Below are 22,849 nucleotides of genomic sequence, written 5' to 3'. Positions count from 1 at the left end.
GACAGCGTGCTCGTGGACGAAATACAACACAATGCAATCTTGAAAAACCAAAAAGAAAAAAGGTGTTCCTCCGCACAGCTGTGAGTCCAGTTTTACTCTATAAGACCAAATAACCCCTTGCTTCTCGGAACAGCCGACAAAAAATACCTTTAAGTATAATCACGGGGTGCAACTTCCAAAAACACTTTTGCAGTCCATATGAAGATAAAAAAGTGCACTTACCCGTGTTCTGAGTGGTCACAACTTTATGGTTCAAGGACCCGTTGAAGTGCTGAGGCACGAAATGGCCGTTGTCCAAGTTGTTTCATATCCCTCCCTGCTATTTTCACATTATGTCCGAATAAAGTTGTGACCACTCAGAACACGGGTAAGTGCACTTTTTTATCTTCATATGGACTGCAAAAGTGTTTTTGGAAGTTGCACCCCGTGATTATACTTAACGGTATTTTTTGTCGGCTGTTCCGAGAAGCAAGGGGTTATTTGGTCTTATAGAGTAAAACTGGACTCACAGCTGTGCGGAGGAACACCTTTTTTCTTTTTGGTTTTTCTAAGCTAACTATATTCAGTAAAAAACAATACTGTATTAGACGCCGATCACTATAGTATATTTTTACTGTCCCTAATATAGTTATATCAACAAATTTTTTTTTCATTCGTTTTCACACACAAAAAAACAACAACCGGATGCCGATCAGTGATGTGTCTCAGATCAGCACTTGATGGCTGCAGGACGCATGCACGGATGTGATTCTGTTTTTGCTATCTGACACTAACCCTAACTAAATTCAGTATAAAAAAATACGGTAGTAGACATTGATTATTACAGTATATTTTTAATATCCCTGATCTAGTCCTGTCAACTAATCTAAATTTTTGTTTTAATTATTTTTCCACACACAAAATAAGCAGAGGCCCATAAGTGAAATTCGTCCCCAACCTGCGCTCAACGGCTGTAGGACGTGGCACCGATGTGGTGCAAAAAGGGCATAAAAAAATACAGAAAAAAAAAGGCGTTGCCAAAAGTGATCACGGCTGACCATCAGTGACGTGTGATCAGCGACTCAGCAGTGATGCAAAGAGGTGGGGGGAGAAGAAAAAATATGGACAAAAAGTCCTGTAAAACAGTGAGCTCGGGTGCCGATCCATCATTTATGTCAATGATCAGTGCTTGGAGGCTGCAAGACGTAAGAACAGAAAAAAAGCTGCCAAAAATAGAGTGATCAAGTACTAATCAGCGCTCAGCAGCAGAAGTGGCGGGATGTGGAGAGGGGGGAAAAAGGTATGTGGATTGGGGTGGATTAGGAAAAATCAGGGATTGGGAACGTCGTCTTTCAGGAATTGCAGGAACACTGGCAGCAGTGATGGTGCGGGTTTCAAAAGTATGTGGTACCACAAGGTCCGGCACAGTGACAGAACAGCACTCTGACCAGACACACGGCCGGAGCTAGAATGAGGCAGCACAAAGCTGTCACTGTGGGGGGCAGATCACATCTGTGCAATCTGATGGCTGTAGGCTTGGAGACGCTGGCTTTGCCAGTCTCCAGCCTATGATCTGTGCTGATACCACCCCCGCGGGATGGCGATGCCTGGTTACCTGCCATGAGAATCAGCAGGCATCTTAATGCGATCACCACGACTGCTGTGCTTCATTAAAGATACATTGTATCCATACATCCAAGTTCGGTAAGTACTTACCAAAATTAACTTATAGATGCATCCAAGGTTGTGAAGGGGTTAATATCAATACAGCATTATAAGAAGAAGAAAAAAGTTTGGGATGTCGAATGCAGAAACCCTTTAGGTAAACTTCACAGTAACACAAGAACATTCTGGTGTCTGTGTCTTGTCCACAAAACCCATCCTGATCTTTACGGTGCTGTCATTTATTTACAGGTGGATATCCTGGCCTGGCGGCGAGTGTTATCACATTTCCACCTGTTATTTTGGTGCAGAAGTCAGACAACATAACATTTGTGTGACAGAGTATGCCATTATTTTTTATTGTGCTTGAAAAAAAAACAATTTCCTTCAATGTGTCGGATCAGATTTTCATCGGTGTTTGGTCTTTGAAGTTACATTTGGTACAAACTGTCACAAAGACCAAACACCGATGAAAATCTGATCCGACACATTGAAGTTACATTTGGTACAAACTGTCACAATGTGTCGGATCAGATTTTCATCGGTGTTTGGTCTTTGTGACAGTTTGTACCAAATGTAGAGAAAGGGAAAAAAAACTGATGAAGGGTTCTCAAACTTCTCCTAGTAGTCATTGAAAATCTCTTTGGCATGCTTCTTTCTGCAGACGATGATAATCAGGGCTATGGCAAGGTGGCCAGGACATACCATCATATATATATATATTTTTTTTTTTAAATCATTGATCTTTTACAAATTAGGGTATCTCTCTGATAGTATTGGGTTATGATATTCTGGTAGAAAACTGCCAACTCCAATTGATTGCACCCCACTCATTCGTATCTCGCCGTTAGGTTACTCTATGGGTACACAATGGTATTGAGCAGCTAGATCTTCAGGACCCTGGCCTGGTGTCTGCTCCTTTGCAGCCAGACCAGGGCAGTGCAAACTTCCTCAGCCGACACAAGAATGCTGGCGTCCTGGGCGAACTGTCATGCTTATGTACTTTGTGGGATCCTAGAGGTGCCCGGGACCCTGGAATTGAAGTGTCAAACTGCCTTGCCTGGCTTCTCGGAGGGCTCATGTAGATGCTGGACCAGGGTTGTGTCAATCTATTTTCTCATATCTAGTCAACTTATTTTTTGGGCAAAAAATATTTCTCTGCAGTCATGTAGGTTTTCATTTTTTATAACTAGTGCTCAGGTATTTTTACCTGTCCAGTACAGGCCTGAGTCTCAGGGTATTAGCTATTTACTAGCAAGTCTTCCATAAGTGTCATTGCCTCTGCGGGAGTTGTAAGAGCTCCTACTAGAGGCTTCTCATTATCAAATTTTACATTTGTCTGGTGCGTTTTCTTTTGTTCATGTTGCAGCCCAAATACCATCAGATTTACAAAAGTGCCAAACATGCCATCTACGTATGAAAAACCCCTCTAGGCAACAAGCCCCCTGGCTATACACCGGTGTATTGTCATACCGTACGGATGAGCGGAAACAGTCACAGAGACAAGATGGGACATCCTGGATTACTGTACGCCACCAAACGCAACTCCTCTAAATGTAGGGGACAGCCCCCCAGGGGGCCCGGAGCCCACATCTTGTGTCTACACGTGTTTGTTGGTGTGGGTCATACTGACTGGCAGGACCTTTAGTATGTTATATTGTGTTTAGTCATTTCTGAGGTGACTGAATATAGTCATTGACAGAGTACATCTACCCTTACGTTCTCCTCCGTCAGCTCTCTCTCTGGTTTGCATCTGCATTCACCATATTGCACTTAGCTGCCCCCTTGTGCATGCACATTGCACTGCAGATCTATTGCTGTAATCTAGGTTATTTCATCTTGCTGTGGATTTAAATAAACAAAGAAACTTTTAATCCTTTCATCTGTGTCCGGAGTATACTGCAACTCATTTCATCTTGCTTTGTCCCAGTCACTGTTTTCTCACCTGTGCGGTTTTATGATACTTTTATTCAAAGTTGGTTTCATCTCTGATCTAATAAAAACTAGCTTTTGATAATTTTCTTTTTTTAGATTTGTTTTGCATGTTTCTGGTGTACGCAGAATCGGGGTCAAACATGCAGGTTAACAAAACTTTCAAAATTCTAAGGCCATGTGCACACGTTGCGGTTTTTGCTGCGGATCCGCAGCGTTTTTGATGCTGCGGATCTGCAGCAGTTTTCCATGCGGTGTACATTACCATGTTAACCTATGGAAAACAAAAACCGCTGTGCACATGCTGCGGAAAAAAACGCGCGGAAACGCTGCTGTTTATTTTCCGCAGCATGTCAATTCTTTGTGCGGAATCCGCAGCGGTTTGACACCTGCTCCATATTAAAAAACCACAGGTGTAAAACCGCAGTAGAATCTGCACAAAAAACGCGGTAAAACCGCGATAAATCCACAGGAAAAACGCTGTGCTTTTGCCCTGCGGATTTATCAAAATCAGTGCGGAAAAATCCGCAGACCAGTCCGCAGCGTGTGCACATACCTTTAGAATAGGACATCGTTATTGGATTGCTGCGGGTCCCGCTCCCTGACAATCAGCATGAAGGAACAGTGATGCTTGTGCCGCCTCTGTGTTATTTATATTAGGTTCATACTCGCATACACTGTACTTTTCGTAGGGCTTGTTCAGACTTCAATTTTTTACAAACAAGTTCTATCTGTATCTTTCAGGAATAAACCTCCGTACCTATCGGTATATGGAGCATTTCCTATATCTGCATTCTTGCTATCAAAGTAGTCTGCACAAAATCATGGAGACAAGTCTGATTTTCATTCAAATCACAGATCAAACTAAACAATACAAGTCTGTGGGTACTAAAATCAAAAAGCAAACCATACCCATATGGAAGGTAAGCAATAACCACTAAGGTAATATAAGGCAAACATATTTATTAAAATAAATATAATAACAGTGCAATAGTAAAATCTCAAAACTGAACGTGCCTCACAAAAGGGAAGGACTGACAATATAGCCCATACTGACCAGCAGGAACAAAGAACAGTACACCCAAATAAGGTAAGTAAAGGCCCTGTATAATCCTTCAATACATATAGTCCTTGACTAAATAAACAAAGTGCAAGAGATGCAGCTATAAGAAGCGCAAGGACTGGATAAAGGTGGCGGCTGTAGTGTAAAGTGCTGTTCGTAATAGCAGGCACCAGTTTTGGTCCTAATACAGAGACAGTGGTAAAAATAGACGGGCCAAATGAGTAAAGATAAAGTATGTTTTACCTAATGTGATGAGGCGTTCACGAGCATGTCAGGCATTCCTCCACCCCGACGCGCGTTTCAAATCCACTTCCTCAGGTGTTTGGGGGCAATTTCTCCTACATAAATGCATCTATTTTCAGCCATAATCATTTTTTGCAATTAAGATTTATTAAAATTTAGCACTCTTCGCCTTCTTTAGCCTCTGTGTTCCATTCTCTATTGCTGGCCGCAGAGTGAGGTAACTGAGAATGAGCCCATCCTGACTGCCCAATAGCAGAGTTTGTAACTCTTTTCTGCTTTTTTCTAACTCCTCTTAGCTGATCTATGACCACAGACCACATCAAAGCTAAATATGCAGGAAACAAGTCTGTAGATGCAAAACAGTGAAGTATGCCTAATGATTTTCAATACAAAACACATGCATTTAAGAAAAAGAGATAATTAATACTGAGTTGAAAAACTCCTTTAACCCCTTTGTTAACCCTAGACATTTAGTTATGTCTAAGGTGGCCTCCCCGTTTGGTGCGGGCTCTGGCGCCGATCCCGCAACTTTTCCAGCACATCAGCTGATTTTCTCAGCTGACATGTGCCCCTAACATCTCTGGAATCGTGATCCACCTGCAATTGCTCACATGTTAAATGTCGCTGTCAATCTCCGACAGCGGCATTTAACATAATCGCGATGGAAGCGCGTCACTAATCCTGCCTATCTGTGCCCGTGTCACATTGGGGTCACCGATGGGTTAGCATAACAACCTGGGGATTGCAGCAGACCCCTGTGGTTGTCATTGCCGTGTTGCTATGGGCAGCGCTCATAGCAAGTGAGCATTTCTGCTTCAGCCCTGCTCTGTGTAGCACAAGCAATCAGATGACCGCAGCTTCTAGTCCCCCATGGAGACTATTGATGCTACTGAACAGTAAAAAAAAAAAATGTTTTTAAAAATATTTTAAAAAGTTCAAATCACCCCCATTCAAAATAAAACAAAGACAAAAAATAAACATATTGTTATTGCCGAGTTCAGAATCGCCCGATCTATCAATATATAAAAATTATCCGATCGGTAAATGGTGTAACGAGAAACGAAAAAAAATAGTAACGCCAGAATGACTGTTTTTGGTCTCCGCAATGTTGCAATAAAATGCAATAACGGGCGATCAAAAGATCATATACACACCAAAATGGAATCAATAAAAACGTCAGCTCAGCACACAAAAAATAAGCCCTCACCCAACCTGAGATCATGAAAAATGGAGACGCTACGGGTATTGGAAAATTGCACAATTTTTTTTAAGAAACTTTGATTTTTTTTTTACCACTTAAATATTGGTAATAATATTATTATTAATAAAATAACCTACACATGTTTGGTGTCTATGAACTCGTAATGACCTGGAGAATCATAATGGCTGCTCAGTTTTAGCATTTAGTGAACATGGTAAAAAAAGAAAAACAAGTGTGGGATTGAACTTTTTTTGCAATTTCACCGCATTTTGAATTTTTTACCTCTTCCAAGAACAAATGGTGTCGATTTTCACCTGATTGAGAAGCACTGGGTGGGTGTGGTAAGACTGTAGCAAAAGAGGAAGAACTGCCGCAAGTCTGCTCCCCGGCGGCCATTTTACTGTGTAAGATTTCTGAGGTGTAAAGTCATTTTCTAGCAGAAGATGTCCATTTATAGCAACATAAGAGTGGGAGAAAGGCTCCGGTGTGCTGATGGCGCCTCAGTCATCCCGTCATCATCTTGGTGTAGACACAGAAGGCACATTGCAGGGGCGACTGTGCGGTACCGTGATGTCAGAGAGCCGGGTACAATGGGAACACACAACGCCGCAGCCCTGCTTTATCCAGTGATCAGGACTCGGCGACAGGAGGAACCACGGCGGTTGCCAAAGTCTGAGGAGGCGACAATTGTGGTAATAACACTGATTTGTGAATGACAAAAAAAATGGTGTCGTTCAAAAGTACAACTCGTCCTGCAAAAAACAAGCCCTCACATGGCTTCATTGATGGAAAAATAACAAAGTTATGGCTCTGGGAAGAAGGGGAGCGAAAAACGGAAGAAAACTCGTAGATGGAAAACCCCAAGGAGGTGAAGGGGTTAAGGGTTTGGACGGATAACGGCCTAAGTGCGGTCCGCCATGGAAAACGGCTGTAGTTTTAGCTGTAGTAGTAAGGACATGAGGAGACATTGCTGTAGCAAAAAAAACGATCACCATGACAACAGGCAGTCAGGCACGAACTGGGCAAACAATCCACAGTTCCCCACAATGCCTTTCTACCTTCCATACGTCATTACGACACTAGTTTACTTCCGGTTACGATGCACACGTGACCCGCAGTGGTAGCTGATTCGCTTCTCAATGAGGACGTCATCAAGCAATGACCCACAACGGCAGTCACTTGCGCATGCGCCGGAAATGGGACTTTTGCGAAAGTGCCTAACGCATGCGCATTACTGCTGAGTGTCCAAGAGCTTCCGGTGTTGTGTTTTGCAGGAAGTGCCGGGATTTTTAGCCGTTACCTTTTCCCATAATCGTTTGTTCGTAGGGGACCGCTGGCAGCAAAGTAGGGACTGGTCAACGGGAGTTTGACCACCTTAAGTCATGGCTTATCAGCTGTATAGGAATACCACTCTGGGCAACAGTCTGCAGGAGAGCTTGGACGAGCTGATCCAGGTGAGTGCGTCAGAGCACTGAGCAGTGGTGTGCGGGGAGCCACCATTAGAGGTGCAGGTATAATGCCCTCCAACACTGTCCTGCCAGTACATATGTGCAGGTGTCATCCCCTCCCCCACTCTCCTGCCACCAGTATATAGGTGCAGGTGTCATCCCCTCCCCCACTCTCCTGCCACCAGTATATAGGTGCAGGTGTCATTCCCTCCTCCACTCTCCTGCCACCAGTATATAGGTGCAGGTGTCATTCCCTCCTCCACTGTCCTGTCACCAGTATATAGGTGCAAGTGTCATCCCCTCCCCCACTCTCCTGCCACCAGTATATAGGTGCAGGTGTCATCCCCTCCCCCACTCTCCTGCCACCAGTATATAGGTGCAGGTGTCATTCCCTCCTCCACTCTCCTGCCACCAGTATATAGGTGCAAGTGTGATCTCCACTCTCCTGCCAGTACATATGTGCAGGTGTCATCCCCTCCTCCACTCTCCTGCCACCAGTATATAGGTGCAGGTGTCATCCCCTCCTCCACTCTCCTGCCACCAGTATATAGGTGCAGGTGTCATCCCCTCCTCCACTCTCCTGCCACCAGTATATAGGTGCAGGTGTCATCCCCGCCTCCACTCTCCTGCCACCAGTATATAGATGCAGGTGTCATCCCCTCCCCCACTCTCCTGCCACCAGTATATAGGTACAGGTGTCATCCCCTCCTCCACTCTCCTGCTACCAGTATATAGGTGCAGGTGTCATCCCCTCCCCCACTGTCCTGCCAGTACATATATGCAGGTGTTCTCCCCTCCTCCACTCTCCTGCCACCAGTATATAGGGTAAGGTGTCATCTCCACTCTCCTGCCACCAGTATATAGGTGCAGGTGTCATCCCCTCCCCCACTCTCCTGCCACCAGTATATAGGTGCAGGTGTCATCCCCTCCCCCACTCTCCTGCCACCAGTATATAGGTGCAGGTGTCATCCCCTCCCCCACTCTCCTGCCACCAGTATATAGGTGCAGGTGTCATTCCCTCCTCCACTCTCCTGCCACCAGTATATAGGTGCAGGTGTCATTCCCTCCTCCACTCTCCTGCCACCAGTATATAGGTGCAGGTGTCATTCCCTCCTCCACTGTCCTGTCACCAGTATATAGGTGCAAGTGTCATCCCCTCCCCCACTCTCCTGCCACCAGTATATAGGTGCAGGTGTCATTCCCTTCTCCACTGTCCTGTCACCAGTATATAGGTGCAAGGGTCATCCCCTCCCCCACTCTCCTGCCACCAGTATATAGGTGCAAGGGTCATCCCCTCCCCCACTCTCCTGCCACCAGTATATAGGTGCAGGTGTCATCTCCACTCTCCTGCCAGTACACATGTGCAGGTGTCATCCCCTCCTCCACTCTCCTGCCACCAATATATAGGTGCAGGTGTCATCCCCTCCCCCACTCTCCTGCCACCAGTATATAGGTGCAGGTGTCATCCCCTCCCCCACTCTCCTGCCACCAGTATATAGGTGCAGGTGTCATCCCCTCCTCCACTCCTGCCACCAGTATATAGGTGCAGGTGTCATCCCCTCCCCCACTCTCCTGCCACCAGTATATAGGTGCAGGTGTCATCCCCTCCCCCACTCTCCTGCCACCAGTATATAGGTGCAGGTGTCATTCCCTCCTCCACTCTCCTGCCACCAGTATATAGGTGCAGGTGTCATTCCCTCCTCCACTGTCCTATCACCAGTATATAGGTGCAAGTGTCATCCCCTCCTTCACTCTCCTGCCACCAGTATATAGGTGCAGGTGTCATCCCCTCCCCCACTCTCCTGCCACCAGTATATAGGTGCAGATGTCATCCCCTCCCCCACTCTCCTGCCACCAGTATATAGGTGCAGATGTCATCCCCTCCCCCACTCTCCTGCCACCAGTATATAGGTGCAGGTGTCATCCCCTCCCCCACTCTCCTGCCACCAGTGTATAGGTGCAGGTGTCATCCCCGCCTCCACTCTCCTGCCACCAGTATATAGGTGCAGGTGTCATCCCCTCCCCCACTGTCCTGCCAGTACATATATGCAGGTGTTCTCCCCTCCCCCACTCTCCTGCCACCAGTATATAGGTGCAAGTGTCATCTCCTCCCCCACTCTCCTGCCACCAGTATATAGGTGCAGGTGTCATCCCCTCCTCCACTCTCCTGCCACCAGTATATAGGTGCAGGTGTCATCCCCTCCCCCACTGTCCTGCCAGTACATATATGCAGGTGTTCTCCCCTCCTCCACTCTCCTGCCACCAGTATATAGGGTAAGGTGTCATCTCCACTCTCCTGCCACCAGTATATAGGTGCAGGTGTCATCCCCTCCCCCACTCTCCTGCCACCAGTATATAGGTGCAGGTGTCATCCCCTCCCCCACTCTCCTGCCACCAGTATATAGGTGCAGGTGTCATCCCCTCCCCCACTGTCCTGCCAGTACATATATGCAGGTGTTATCCCCTCCTCCACTCTCCTGCCACCAGTATATAGGTGCAGGTGTCATCCCCTCCTCCACTCTCCTGCCACCAGTATATAGGTGCAGGTGTCATCTCCACTCTCCTGCCACCAGTATATAGGTGCAGGTGTCATCCCCTCCCCCACTCTCCTGCCACCAGTATATAGGTGCAGGTGTCATCCCCTCCCCCACTCTCCTGCCACCAGTATATAGGTGCAGGTGTCATCCCCTCCCCCACTCTCCTGCCACCAGTATATAGGTGCAGGTGTCATCCCCTCCCCCACTCTCCTGCCACCAGTATATAGGTGCAGGTGTCATCCCCTCCCCCACTCTCCTGCCACCAGTATATAGGTGCAGGTGTCATCCCCTCCTCCACTGTCCTGCCACCAGTACATGGGTGCAGGTGTCATCCCCTCCCCCACTCTCCTGCCACGAGTATATAGGTGCAAGTGTCATCCCCTCCCCCACTCTCCTGCAACGAGTATATAGGTGCAGGTGTCATCCCCTCCCCCACTCTCCTGCCACCAGTATATAGGTGCAGGTGTCATCCCCTCCTCCCACCTGTCACCTCTCGTGTCTCCCCTTTTCCTCATAGTTTGTAAGCTTGCGAGCAGGCCCTCATTCCTCCTGGTATCTATTTTGAACTGTGATTTCTGTTATGCTGTAATGTCTATTGTCTGTACAAGTCCCCTCTATAAGTTGTTAAGCGCTGCGGAATATGTTGGCGCTATATAAATAAAAATTATTATTATTTATTATTATATAGGTGCAAGTGTCATCCCCTCCCCCACTCTCCTGCAATGAGTATATAGGTGCAGGTGTCATCCCCTCCCCCACTCTCCTGCCACCAGTATATAGGTGCAGGTGTTATCCCCTCCTCCACTCTCCTGCCATGAGTATATAGGTGCAGGTGTCATCCCCTCCCCCACTCTCCTGCCACCAGTATATAGGTGCAGGTGTCATCCCCTCCCCCACTCTCCTGCCACCAGTATATAGGTGCAGGTGTCATCCCCTCCCCCACTCTCCTGCCACCAGTATATAGGAGCCCAGTGATCCGCCCCTCATAATCCTGTATTACCAATTTAACTGCGCAAGATATCCGATCCATGAGCTTTACGCTGACAACCGGATGTGCATCCATCACTGCGCCTATCAGGTGTCAGATTCCTGTCTTTACCAGTAGGTCTGAACTGGTACTAAGGTCAGGAGTCAGATTGGTGCCATCTAGTGATGAGCGAGTGAGCTCCGATATCGTGTTTTCCGAGGATGTCGGGCATGCTCTAGTAACATGTTCGAGTCCCCGCGGCTGCATGATTCGCAGCTGTTTGACAGCTTAACACGTGGGGATTCCCTGTTTTTTAGGCAATCCTCCCATGTGTTGCAGCTGTCGAACAGCCGAGGGCACTGTAACATATTACTCGAGCACGCCCAAGATACTCGGATACTGTGATATCTGAGCTCGCTCATCACTAGTGCCTCCTCCTGTGATGATATCTTTTACTTCTCCCTTTGCAAAGGATGAATCCGTTACAACTAAAGGCCCATATCCATTAGCCAATGGTGGCCCAATGGACTGCATACAAGGTTTCTGGTCCTGTTCACATTGGGCATCAGAAGCAGTCAGGAGATAGATAATCGTTAATCCAATTGCTCTGTCCCTGTATGGCATCATCACCCAATGATCAGGCTCTATGCTCCTTTGTGGGCTGATTGCCGTCATTATTATAAATCCCATTATTTATATGGCACCAACGTACATGGTGATCATCCTGGTCCCTCGTTCTTATAAACGCTTGTTTGCTAATTATTGGTCTGATTAAATGGGAACTGTATTTATTTCCTATGGACTTTGCGTAAATCAATATTACAAGCGAATATAAAAAACTTAATTTATCTCATCAGCGCTATCGACTTCTCTTTCCCCTCGTTTACCCCCTGCCTCCTGTTAAGGAATAGATTGAGTATTGTATACACGGTCAATATTAGGCAGCGCTTTGGACACAGCACATGTTCGCTCCGTCCAAAGTGCTGCTGGCTTTTGAGCGCAGGTGATTCCGCATGTGTTCATTGAACCGTACGGAATCACCGCGTCCAATACGTTGTACAGGTGAGATTTACAGTACAGACCAAAAGTTTGGACACACCTCATTTAAAGATTTTTCCTGACAGGGCACACCTGTGAATTGAAAACCATTCCCGGTGACTACCTCTTGAAGCTCATCAAGAGAATGCCAAGAGTGTGCAAAGCAGTCATCAAAGCAAAAGGTGGCTACTTTGAAGAACCTAGAATATAAGACATATTTTCAGTTGTTTCACACTTTTTTGTTAAGTATATAATTCCACATGTGTTAATTCATAGTTTTGATGCCTTCAGTGTGAATGTACAATTTCCATAGTCATGAAAATACAGAAAAATCTTTACATGAGAAGGTGTGTCCAAACTTTTGGTCTGTACTGTATTTTGTGGAGAATCGCGTCTCCGCAAGATAAATAGACATGCTGCGGTCTGGAGAGACGTGCCGCATGTCCGTCTCCGCAGGTAAACCACAGACGTTGGGGCATGGGATTTCTTGAAATCCCATCCACTATGCTGTAACATCTGGCTGGACGCTGCGGATGTACGCAGCGTCCAACCCGCAGCATTTACTGTCGGGGGGGGGGAGAAGAGGGGACATACCCTAAAGCTCTCTGATCCTTATTGCATCATATAATATCTTTCTTTGGTCTACAAGTCACACTTCAATATGTAGCATAGTTAAGCTTAGGTTATGTTCCCCTCGGTATTTCTGCAGATGCCATTTACAGGTCACATTGATGAGTATCGCAGCTGTCTGTGGGGAGCCTCTGCAGGCTGTTAATCTAGGACTCCCCCCAATTGCACCCCACCCTGTGAAACATGCCTGTATTATATTGGCTCCTATTGTACCTACAACAGGAATACAGCAGCCTCAGTTGCGCAGCGGTGCAGCAGTTGATGAAGTAACTGTGGATAATCAGCAATATATGTATCTGATTTATCTTTTATGTTCCAGTCTCAGCAAATCAACCCACAGCTCGCTCTCCAAGTGCTGCTGCAGTTTGACAAGGCAATCAACTCGGCGCTGGCTCACCGGGTCCGAAACAGAGTCAACTTCCGGGTAAGAACATCAGAGGCTTACACATCAGCTGCTGGAGGGATCGGGACCACCTTCTGTGTAAAGGGAATTTCTATTACTTAATCCAACTGTAATTTTCAATAATCCAGCTTCACTGAACATGGACTGGTCAGTCCTAAACCTATGAGGTTACTCAGCTGAAAAATATCTGCCCATCTAGTACTCAACTCCACATCATGGGAGCTGTGAGACACAATGTAGGGCTTTATGATAAAGCACATCTGCAACCTTTCATTTTATTACCATTTAGAAGGCATTCCTGTGCTGTCTATGAATGATAACTGTTCCACACATTCCTAAGCTTGTCAGTGTTCATACCTAGACCTGGAGAGGTGGTGCAGCACGCGGCAGGGGCCATGGAGCTACGGTGGTGACTTCAGCAATGAGGCTGTCCATATTGAACCCCCACTGATCTTGTATGGATAACCTATCCTACAATCGTCAGTGTTAGCCATTAATAATTCTATAAAACCGGAAAAACCTGTAGGACAGTGGTCACCAACCTTTCCTGTGTTGATGGCCACATTCAGGTCTGAGATATGGTTACAAGCCATATCCAGAGCCCTCCCTTCACACTGAGTAGTGCATCCAGTTTCCGCCTCCTCCACAGTAGTGATGCCAAGAGCCCCCATTATTGCTCTAATGACAGCCAAAGCTTCCCCACAGATATAATATTTAGGAAATATGCTTGTATCCAGGGGATACAAGCACTCCCACCACATCCAGCTTCAAGCACCCCCTATCCTATCTCCATGTTGGCATTTACTTTAACCCCTTCCCAACATGCGCCGTACATATACTGCTTTGTGGGAGGTGCGTTCCCGCAAAGAGCGGTATATGTACGGCGGCATCATTTCTGGTCACCGCGCGGTGTTCGGGTTACGATGGCTGCTGACCCTGACAGCAGGCCATCCTGGCACATTGCCCCGGGGGTTTGTACCGCCTTCATCGGCGATTGCTGTGATTGGCTGGCAGGTCAGAATTGGCCAATCACAGCAATATGTCAAAAAAGTAAAAAAAAAAAAATGTGACATGCTGTCATCAATGCTGTGTGACACAGCACCAATTACAGCCGTCACACTGGGTGGGGTGATCGCGACGTCACCTCACCTGATTAACCCCTTTGGCGCTGATTGGCTGAACAATAGTTTCTGGCCAATCAGCGCCAAAGGGGTTAATCTAAAACAGCGATCACCGCCCTGCACACCATCTTTGTCTCAGATTTGGCTTGCAGGGCGGTTCTCTAGCCACTCTGTGTCACCTGAGTAAAGAATTCATTGGTGGCCAGTGTGATATCTCCTGCCTCCGGTTCCAGCGTCCATCTGTGCTGAGATCCTCCTGCGATCTGTGCTCTCCCATCCCCTCCTCTGAGACACCTCCCAGTCCCCCCAACCCTGTTCCAGCACCCACCACCCCCTCCCCCCCTCCATTTGAATTTTTAGTGTACTTTTTTGCGCTTATTTTTATGTGCACGGAGTCCTGCGCAGAACATTTGTGCTCTTCCTGTGCCTGCAGTGCTCTGATCAGTACCGCTGCTGGTCAGAGACTGCGCCACAGGACTTTTTCTTTTTTAAGTTAATTAGCGTAGTGGACATGGCAGTCTAAGCGACATCTGATTTTTTATTTTAAGAAATAATAGTAGTTAGTACAGAGTATTTTTAATGGTAGCGAGGTATTGTTAGTGTAGCCAGCGTCACTGGGTTTGGTGACGACTGATCTTGCTTTAGAGAAGAAAAAAAAATAGTACAGCGTAGTTTTAGAGGTAGTGAGGTAGTGTGTTAGTGTAGCAGACGTCACAATGTTAGTGACGAACGATCTTGTTTTAGAGAAAAAAAAATATAGAGTAGTTTTATAGGTAGGAGGTAGCGTCTTATTTATTTATTTTTTTTATGCAAAAAAAAATCGCTGGGTAATTTCTAGTGCATTAGGGTACGTCATATTGTGACGTTTTCTTTTGTAAAAAAAAAAAAAATGTTACATCGGGTACATTTATAGAGAGGGCATTAGTGTAGTGACCATCTAACTTATTTTATACAAACTTTTTTTTTTTTTTTTTTTACACATCTGATTTTTGCTTTCTTTTTTTCTTCTAAGTGTTTCTTCTACATTTTTTTCTTTGTACTTTTTCTTTTCTAATAAATAGTACCCTATACACAAGCCCCACACACACATTACGCATGTAAAAGCACCACTTATACACATATCCTCAGGGTTTTGAAAAAGATGTAAAAAAAAAAAAAAATGGTCCATTCGTCAAGAAGACGCTATTCACCAGAGGAGGCTTATGCCTTCCTTGCCTCCGACACGGATTCATGCAGTGAGGAAGATCCCACATTCCTCCTCCTCCTCCTCTTCTAGTGAGGAAGGACCCCAGTAAGGCGCTCTAGGACCCAGGCAACTCCTGCAGCAATTGTTCCCATATGGATTGCACCTTCCCCTACAAAAAAAAAATGTTCAGCCCATCATTCTGGAATTCATTGGCAGCTCAGGAATCCAGTTTGACACCACTGGCCTCACTGAAATTGACTTCTTCAAATTCATTTTCAGTGATGAAAAAATAAATGTATGCCCAACAATTTTTCACCCAAAATCCCACTTCATCATACGCCAGATGGACCCCTGTAAATGCCAGAGAGATGATGACATTTTGGGGAATTGTGCTGCATATGGGCATAATCCGAAAACCAGAGATTTGGCAATACTGGAGTACTGATATTCTCTACACCACACCGGTATTCCGCATGGCCATGACAAGGACACGATTTGAGGAGATCCAAAAATGTTAGCATTGTAGTAATAATGTGCAGTGTCCTCCCCGAGATGATCCAAACTTTGATTGTCTATATAAAATTCTTCCAGTGGTTGACCACTTCAGCAGAAAATTTGATGATGCGTAGACACCCCAGAGGGACATCACTATAGATGAATCTCTGCTTCATTTCAAATGGAGGCTAAAATTTCAACAATACCTGCCCAGTAAGAGGTACAGGTACGGAAGAAAACTGTACAAACTGCGAGAGTACCTCAGGGTACACCCTCAGATATAGGGTCTACGAGGGGAAGGACACCTAGATTAACCTCCCTGAATGCCCCCCTGTCCTGTGGTGAGTGGGAAAATTGTGTGGGAATTGCTGCACCCATTGCTGTATAAGGGTTATCACCTCTACATTGATAACTTCTACACCAGCATCCCCCTCAAGATACTCTGTCAGAGCTACAGTTGCATGTGGCACCGTGCGAAAAAAATCAACGAGGCCTCCCTAAGCCGCTAATTGGGTAAACGCTGACAAAAGGTGAAAGCGGAGCCCAATGCAGCGACAACATGCTAATGGTCAATTATAAGGACAAAAGGGATGTCCTTATCCTGACCACCATACACCGTGACAACAGCTCCCTTGTCAGTGTTCGTGGGACCACAGCTCAAGTCCGAAAGCCAGATTGTGTTAGGGATCGAGTTCCTGCCTCTGCACAGGGGGAGTCTCGAACCATCTCCGCTGCGGTCTCCCATTCTTCTCGAGCCGCAGTGGAGTCTGCTCAGCGGAGACGTCGGTCCCAGCGTCTGGCTCAGCCTGATACTGTGCGGATGGTTATCTCTGCCTTTCCAGGCTCAGCCATTGTAGCCAGTACTGGTCTACGGCGAGCTGACGTCTCTGGGACTAAGTCCTGCTTTTCCCCTTCTGAGCATGCCCAAGGTAAAACCTCATTGGAGGTCAGGGGTCACATGCTCAGGTACTGCAGCAGCTCCCATTGGTCCTCTAGGAAGGTCCTGAAGTTGCTCAGGTACTGTGGCAACTCCCATTGATCCTCTAGGAAGGTCCTGAAGTTGCTGCAGCTATAAAAGGCTTGCATGGCCGCACGACCATGCGCTAGGATCAGCTTATGTCATGAGCTTTTGCTATTCAGTGGTCTTGTCAGCTTGTGGTCAGGGTCCGGCTGAAATAAGCCATTGGAATACCGGCACCTCCGTTGAGGAGTTTGTATGGTGAATTCAGGGCTGGCGTACAGCCATTAGAATTCCGGCTCCACCGGAGAGGAGGTGTTTGTGTGCTTGCTACTCCCTGACCACTGATTGCTTTTGCTCTGTTAGGCAGCTGTGTTCCCCTGTGACGCTAACAGGGCACAGCGTTTTCCCTTCTGTGCGACTCTGTGAAGTAACAGAGTTTGCTTCTACCGCCATATTGTGCCACCATTTGCTAGCAGCAGGTTCGTCTCCTGCACTGTGGACCCCGGGCTTGCGAACGCACCAATAATTATATCTAAATATACTTGGTGCGTTCCGCCAGCCCTAACAGATTGTATCTTGGATTACAATCGGTACATGGGGGGGTGTAGATCTCTTAGATCAGGTCCTCAAACCATACAGTGCCATGCGAAAAGCCAAAGTATGGTACAAAAAATTGGCTGTGCACATTGTACAGATGGCACTGTTCAATGCGTTTGTGCTGTTCCAATCTGCAGGCAATGCGGGGACCTTCCGTCAGTTTCAGGGGGTAATCCTCAAGGCCCTAATGTTTGGCACTCAGAGAGGTGAGGGCCCCAGTACTTCTCAAACTGTTCTAACACAGTGCACTCCAAACAGATTGTACAGTTGTGGGGGTGGGGAGCCGACTGTCAGACAGATTTTCCACAGAGAAGGTAGACTTGGTAATTGATAATCTCTGTACACACAGGGATGAACCAGGAAGCACTTGTTTCTATAGATTAGGAATCACTGTCAGTGCTTCCTTTGCCGAACCCTGCATTCCTGTTGTTTCAGAGTGTAGGGAAGGAACAGTTGGTGCTTGGTCCTGGGACACCCAGTCAGCTGTGCAATGCATGCAGGCAAGAAGCTGACATTTCCCTGTAACTGGGGCTGAGGGCTCATACTCATCTACGTTTAAAAAAATTGGATTGCACTCTGACTAATGATAGTCTTTGATTATGTTCATCTTCAATTTTTTTTTTTTCTCGGCTCGAATCGGACTGAGAAAAAAATTGCAGCATGTTGCTAGTGGTCACGTATATCGGATGAGACTCACCAATGCAAGTCAATAGGTGCGAGAAAGAGAAAATAGCACGGCACATGGACCATGCGTATGCCGTCCGATTTTTACACACCAATCTCATAGGAATCCCGACATTTCATCAGCCAAGTACAGTAAATTTACAAATAACAAAAAACTGAAAACTGGTGTGTACAGGTGCAAACTAAGAGTAGCCATCTCTATCTATAACAAATAAAGTTGCACTCTTTAGTGCTAAACCATGTAAATATGAAATATTAAGTTACCCGTCAGAATAGAATAGATATATAGAAATACGTCAGTGACCTAATTATTGCAGTACATGTGTAGTTTAATGTTCATATACAGGTCCTTCTCAAAAAATTAGCATATAGTGTTAAATTTCATTATTTACCATAATGTAATGATTACAATTAAACTTTCATATATTATAGATTCATTATCCACCAACTGAAATTTGTCAGGTCTTTTATTGTTTTAATACTGATGATTTTGGCATACAACTCCTGATAACCCAAAAAACCTGTCTCAATAAATTAGCATATCAAGAAAAGGTTCTCTAAACGACCTATTACCCTAATCTTCTGAATCAACTAATTAACTCTAAACACATGCAAAAGATACCTGAGGCTTTTAAAAACTCCCTGCCTGGTTCATTACTCAAAACCCCCATCATGGGTAAGACTAGCGACCTGACAGATGTCAAGAAGGCCATCATTGACACCCTCAAGCAAGAGGGTAAGACCCAGAAAGAAATTTCTCAACAAATAGGCTGTTCCCAGAGTGCTGTATCAAGGCACCTCAATGGTAAGTCTGTTGGAAGGAAACAATGTGGCAGAAAACGCTGTACAACGAGAAGAGGTGACCGGACCCTGAGGAAGATTGTGGAGAAGGACCGATTCCAGACCTTGGGGAACCTGAGGAAGCAGTGGACTGAGTCTGGTGTGGAAACATGCAGAGCCACCGTGCACAGGCGTGTGCAGGAAATGGGCTACAGGTGCCGCACTCCCCAGGTAAAGCCACTTTTGAACCATAAACAGCGTCAGAAGCGCCTGACCTGGGCTACAGAGAAGCAGCACTGGACTGTTGCTAAGTGGTCCCAAGTACTTTTTTCTGATGAAAGCAAATTTTGCATGTCATTCGGAAATCAAGGTGCCAGAGTCTGGAGGAAGACTGGGGAGAAGGAAATGTCAAAATGCCTGAAGTCCAGTGTCAAGTACCCACAGTCAGTGATGGTGTGGGGTGCCATGTCAGCTGCTGGTGTTGGTCCACTGTGTTTCATCAAGGGCAGGGTCAATGCAGCTAGCTATCAGGAGATTTTGGAGCACTTCATGCTTCCATCGGCTGAAATGCTTTATGGAGATGAAGATTTCATTTTTCAGCACGACCTGGCACCTGCTCACAGTGCCAAAACCACTGGTAAATGGTTTACTGACCATGGTATTACTGTGCTCAATTGGCCTGCCAACTCTCCTGACCTGAACCCCATAGAGAATCTGTGGGATATTGTGAAGAGAAAGTTGAGAGACGCAAGACCCAACACTCTGGATGAGCTTAAGGCCGCTATTGAAGCATCCTGGGCCTCCATAACATCTCAGCAGTGTCACAGGCTGATTGCCTCCATGCCACGCCGCATTGAAGCAGTCATTTTTGCTAAAGGATTCCCGACCAAGTATTGAGTGCATAACTGAACATTATTATTTGATGGTTTTTTTGTTTGTTATTAAAAAACACTTTTATTTGATTGGACGGGTGAAATATGCTAATTTATTGAGACAGGTTTTTTGGGTTATCAGGAGTTGTATGCCAAAATCATCAGTATTAAAACAATAAAAGACCTGACAAATTTCAGTTGGTGGATAATGAATCTATAATATATGAAAGTTTAATTGTAATCATTACATTATGGTAAATAATGAAATTTAACACTATATGCTAATTTTTTGAGAAGGACCTGTATACCTTGTGTTCCTCCTTCCTACTAGCTGCCATCACCGGGGGAAGCCATGTCTGGCTACGCTTTGTCCCATTGACATATTGACGGCCATGTATATGATGCCTGGCTGGCCCCTGGACTTCCCCAGGGGCTCACAGCTCTGGCCCCTGAAGGAGATCTGACGCTATCAGTATAGGCACCCGAGCATCTTTCCTTCTTTATCATGTACAAGCAGGTAAAGTGATTTTAAATGCGCTGCGGATTCCAATATCCCGATGTTGGCTTCATCAGCGCATTTGAAATCTGCTTTTCCTGTTTGTACATCACGAAGTTGATCATGTGTGGATGTTGCAGCAGCGGTCACTCACACCCCGCCTATATGGGGGCACATCACCCTTCTATACTTGGATAAGACCCTATTGCGCTTTGTCCAGCTTTTCCTTCTCTACACACTATACTCATGCTATCTAATCTGCCATGCTTGTGTTTCCATTCAGGGATCCTTAAATACCTACAGATTCTGTGACAACGTGTGGACGTTCGTGCTAAATGATGTGGAGTTCAGAGAAGTGACGGATCTTGTGAAAGTGGACAAAGTAAAGATTGTAGCCTGTGATGGAAAAAGTAAGATCCTGCTGGAAACCTTCGCAATGACGGCTCGGGACCCGAATTTCCTCGTTTATTGCACATGTCTCGTGTTCTACATGATCTTTTTTCTTTAGTGGTTAAAGGAGTTGTCCATAATTGGGAAAACATGGCTGCTTTCTTTCAGAAACCGCACCACCCCTGACCACTGGTCGTGTATGGTATAGCAGCTCAGCTTCACTCACTGTAGTGGGGTCAACTCGCCATATCAGACACAACCTCTTTTTGTTAATCCTTGTAATTTTTAACAATTCATCTGTATGACCATACAATCTGGACTCCAGTCTCCATGCTCCCTGCTGAACTTGTGGGCCAGCCGCTATATATGTAGCAGAAGTTGTTCCGAGTCAGCAAATCCCCCCCCCCCCCCCCAAAAAAAAAAAAAAAACCAGGGCTCCATGCGTGGTCCTTGGCATTGCTGGAACGAGTCGAGTGTTGTCCATGTGACCGCCATCTGTTTTCTGGCCAATGACTAGAGTGGTGGCTCACATGCATGACCATGAGGGTGGCTTTAAATAAGCACTCTATTACGGGCAGACCTAAGGATAAAGCATGACCAGCCGTCTGGTAAATGTTGGCGACTTCTTTCTGGTTGTTACCCCTGACCCTTACTTTGACTACGCGGATCATTCACACGGTGTCCATTTTGACCACTTCTCCGTCTGCGTTCCTATAACTCACAAAGGACGCTGTGTTACATGGGTGGTCAGATTTATGGTTATTTGGTACTGCCGAGGAACAAAATGTAGGCTCACAAATCAGGAATATAGTACCGGTAGATGAATTGCGGGCACTACTAATCTCAGAATTTCTTCACTATTGGGCCAAAACATGATTACATATCCTGGAGTTGCTTCTGTGACAGATTGAGCTGCAGTGCAAAGTATAGTGCAGGAATAGAGCAGCGACCTAAGCCACTAATCAAACAAGAGGTAATGTCAGATTACCGAAGCCTCCATTGTGTAATGCTCCCCAAGCCCTCACTGATAGCAGTTGTGACCTAATGGATCAAAGCTAAAAACATTTGGTGAATAAAGTGCAAAGTGTCAGGAAAAGCTGCGTGGTCCTCAGTGGAGACGTGTCCGCACTGTGTGTGACCCGTATGAAGGCAGTCTGACCACTGATGTTTCTTTTCCCTGTAGATACCGGCTCGAACACAGCAGAGTGAGCGGCACAGGACGACTCTCCGGTCTCCGTGGATTTGTGGCCTTCCTAAGAAGCCATTGACAAGACTGTTTATTTATGACAATGATCACGCCCAGGAGCTGTCCCCTTCACACAGGAGCGCAGAGATTTTAGTAGTCTCACCTTCTAGTACTCAGAAGTTGCTATACAAACTTTTTTTTAATACAGATGTGAAGTTGCCTTTTTGTTTTCATTTTTGGAAATATGTCTAATAAACTTTTATTTAATAAATGTGTATGAAAAAGGCAACTATATTAATGTGTTTACATGGCCCAAGAAAACCTAAAATTGGCTTTAGTTGGTAGGTACAGGAACACTGTGTGAAGGATACACAAACGAAATCCCAACATGTCCCCACTTACAGCCGCTGTATGGCACAGGCAGTTCCCACAGGACTCACACTGTCACTGCCCGCATGTCAGCAGCAGGACCACCCCTGCAGTCTGCTGCCAGCACCCAGAGATTGTCACAGGGGGCTTCCTCTGTCAGCCTACAAGACCAGAACGTGGCTTTGTTTTCATGCAATGATTAGCACCAGGAGCTTATCATTGCTGGGACACAGTAGTGCATGCATACTAGTCCGACACGCCCCCTCCTGTAATAGGCAGCTCACTGTGTATAGACTGTGTATATACAGAGCCTGGTGTGGGCGGGGTTAGCTTCCTCTGCTCTGCTCCACACTAAATCATGACTGTAAACTAAGTGATACATCATTGTCTTCAGCATCTCTTTTCCTACATTATGCTGCTCTCAGATGAGGTTGCAAAAACCTGCAGATTCCCTTTAAAGGGGTCATCCGTTTCAAATATTAGCCCATAGATTCAGTGGTACACAAAATAACAAATTGAGCTTTTACCTGCCCAGTGTCCATCGCTGCCCCTCCACCATTGCTTTGCGCTTTGTCGATCTGCTGCAGTGGTGACGTTACATCTACCCAG

General features: G+C 46.0%; 1 protein-coding gene across 1 annotated transcript; it reads left to right on the top strand.

The window, feature by feature from the left end:
* The first annotated feature begins 7,216 nt into the window (after positions 1–7,216).
* GTF2A2 (general transcription factor IIA subunit 2) lies at positions 7,217–22,160 on the top strand. Its single transcript, XM_077263930.1, has 4 exons — positions 7,217–7,534; positions 13,020–13,124; positions 20,579–20,705; positions 21,869–22,160. The coding sequence occupies exons 1-4, from the start codon at positions 7,463–7,465 to the stop codon at positions 21,892–21,894; spliced, it is 330 nt and encodes a 109-aa protein (XP_077120045.1). The 5' UTR covers positions 7,217–7,462; the 3' UTR covers positions 21,895–22,160.
* The last annotated feature ends 689 nt before the right edge of the window (positions 22,161–22,849 follow it).

Source organism: Ranitomeya variabilis, chromosome 5 (genome assembly GCF_051348905.1).
Source record: "Ranitomeya variabilis isolate aRanVar5 chromosome 5, aRanVar5.hap1, whole genome shotgun sequence".
NCBI classification, from domain to species: Eukaryota; Metazoa; Chordata; class Amphibia; order Anura; family Dendrobatidae; genus Ranitomeya; species Ranitomeya variabilis.
This window is presented reverse-complemented; position numbering and strand designations above follow the sequence as displayed.

Bases quoted from the DNA above. Each gene is read 5' to 3' on its own strand.
- GTF2A2 (XM_077263930.1), top strand. From the start codon at position 7,463: ATGGCTTATCAGCTGTATAGGAATACCACTCTGGGCAACAGTCTGCAG. The intron at 13,125-20,578 runs GTAAGAACATCA...GTTTCCATTCAG, and splicing joins GAAACAGAGTCAACTTCCGG to GGATCCTTAAATACCTACAG. The intron at 20,706-21,868 runs GTAAGATCCTGC...TTTTCCCTGTAG, and splicing joins TGTAGCCTGTGATGGAAAAA to ATACCGGCTCGAACACAGCA.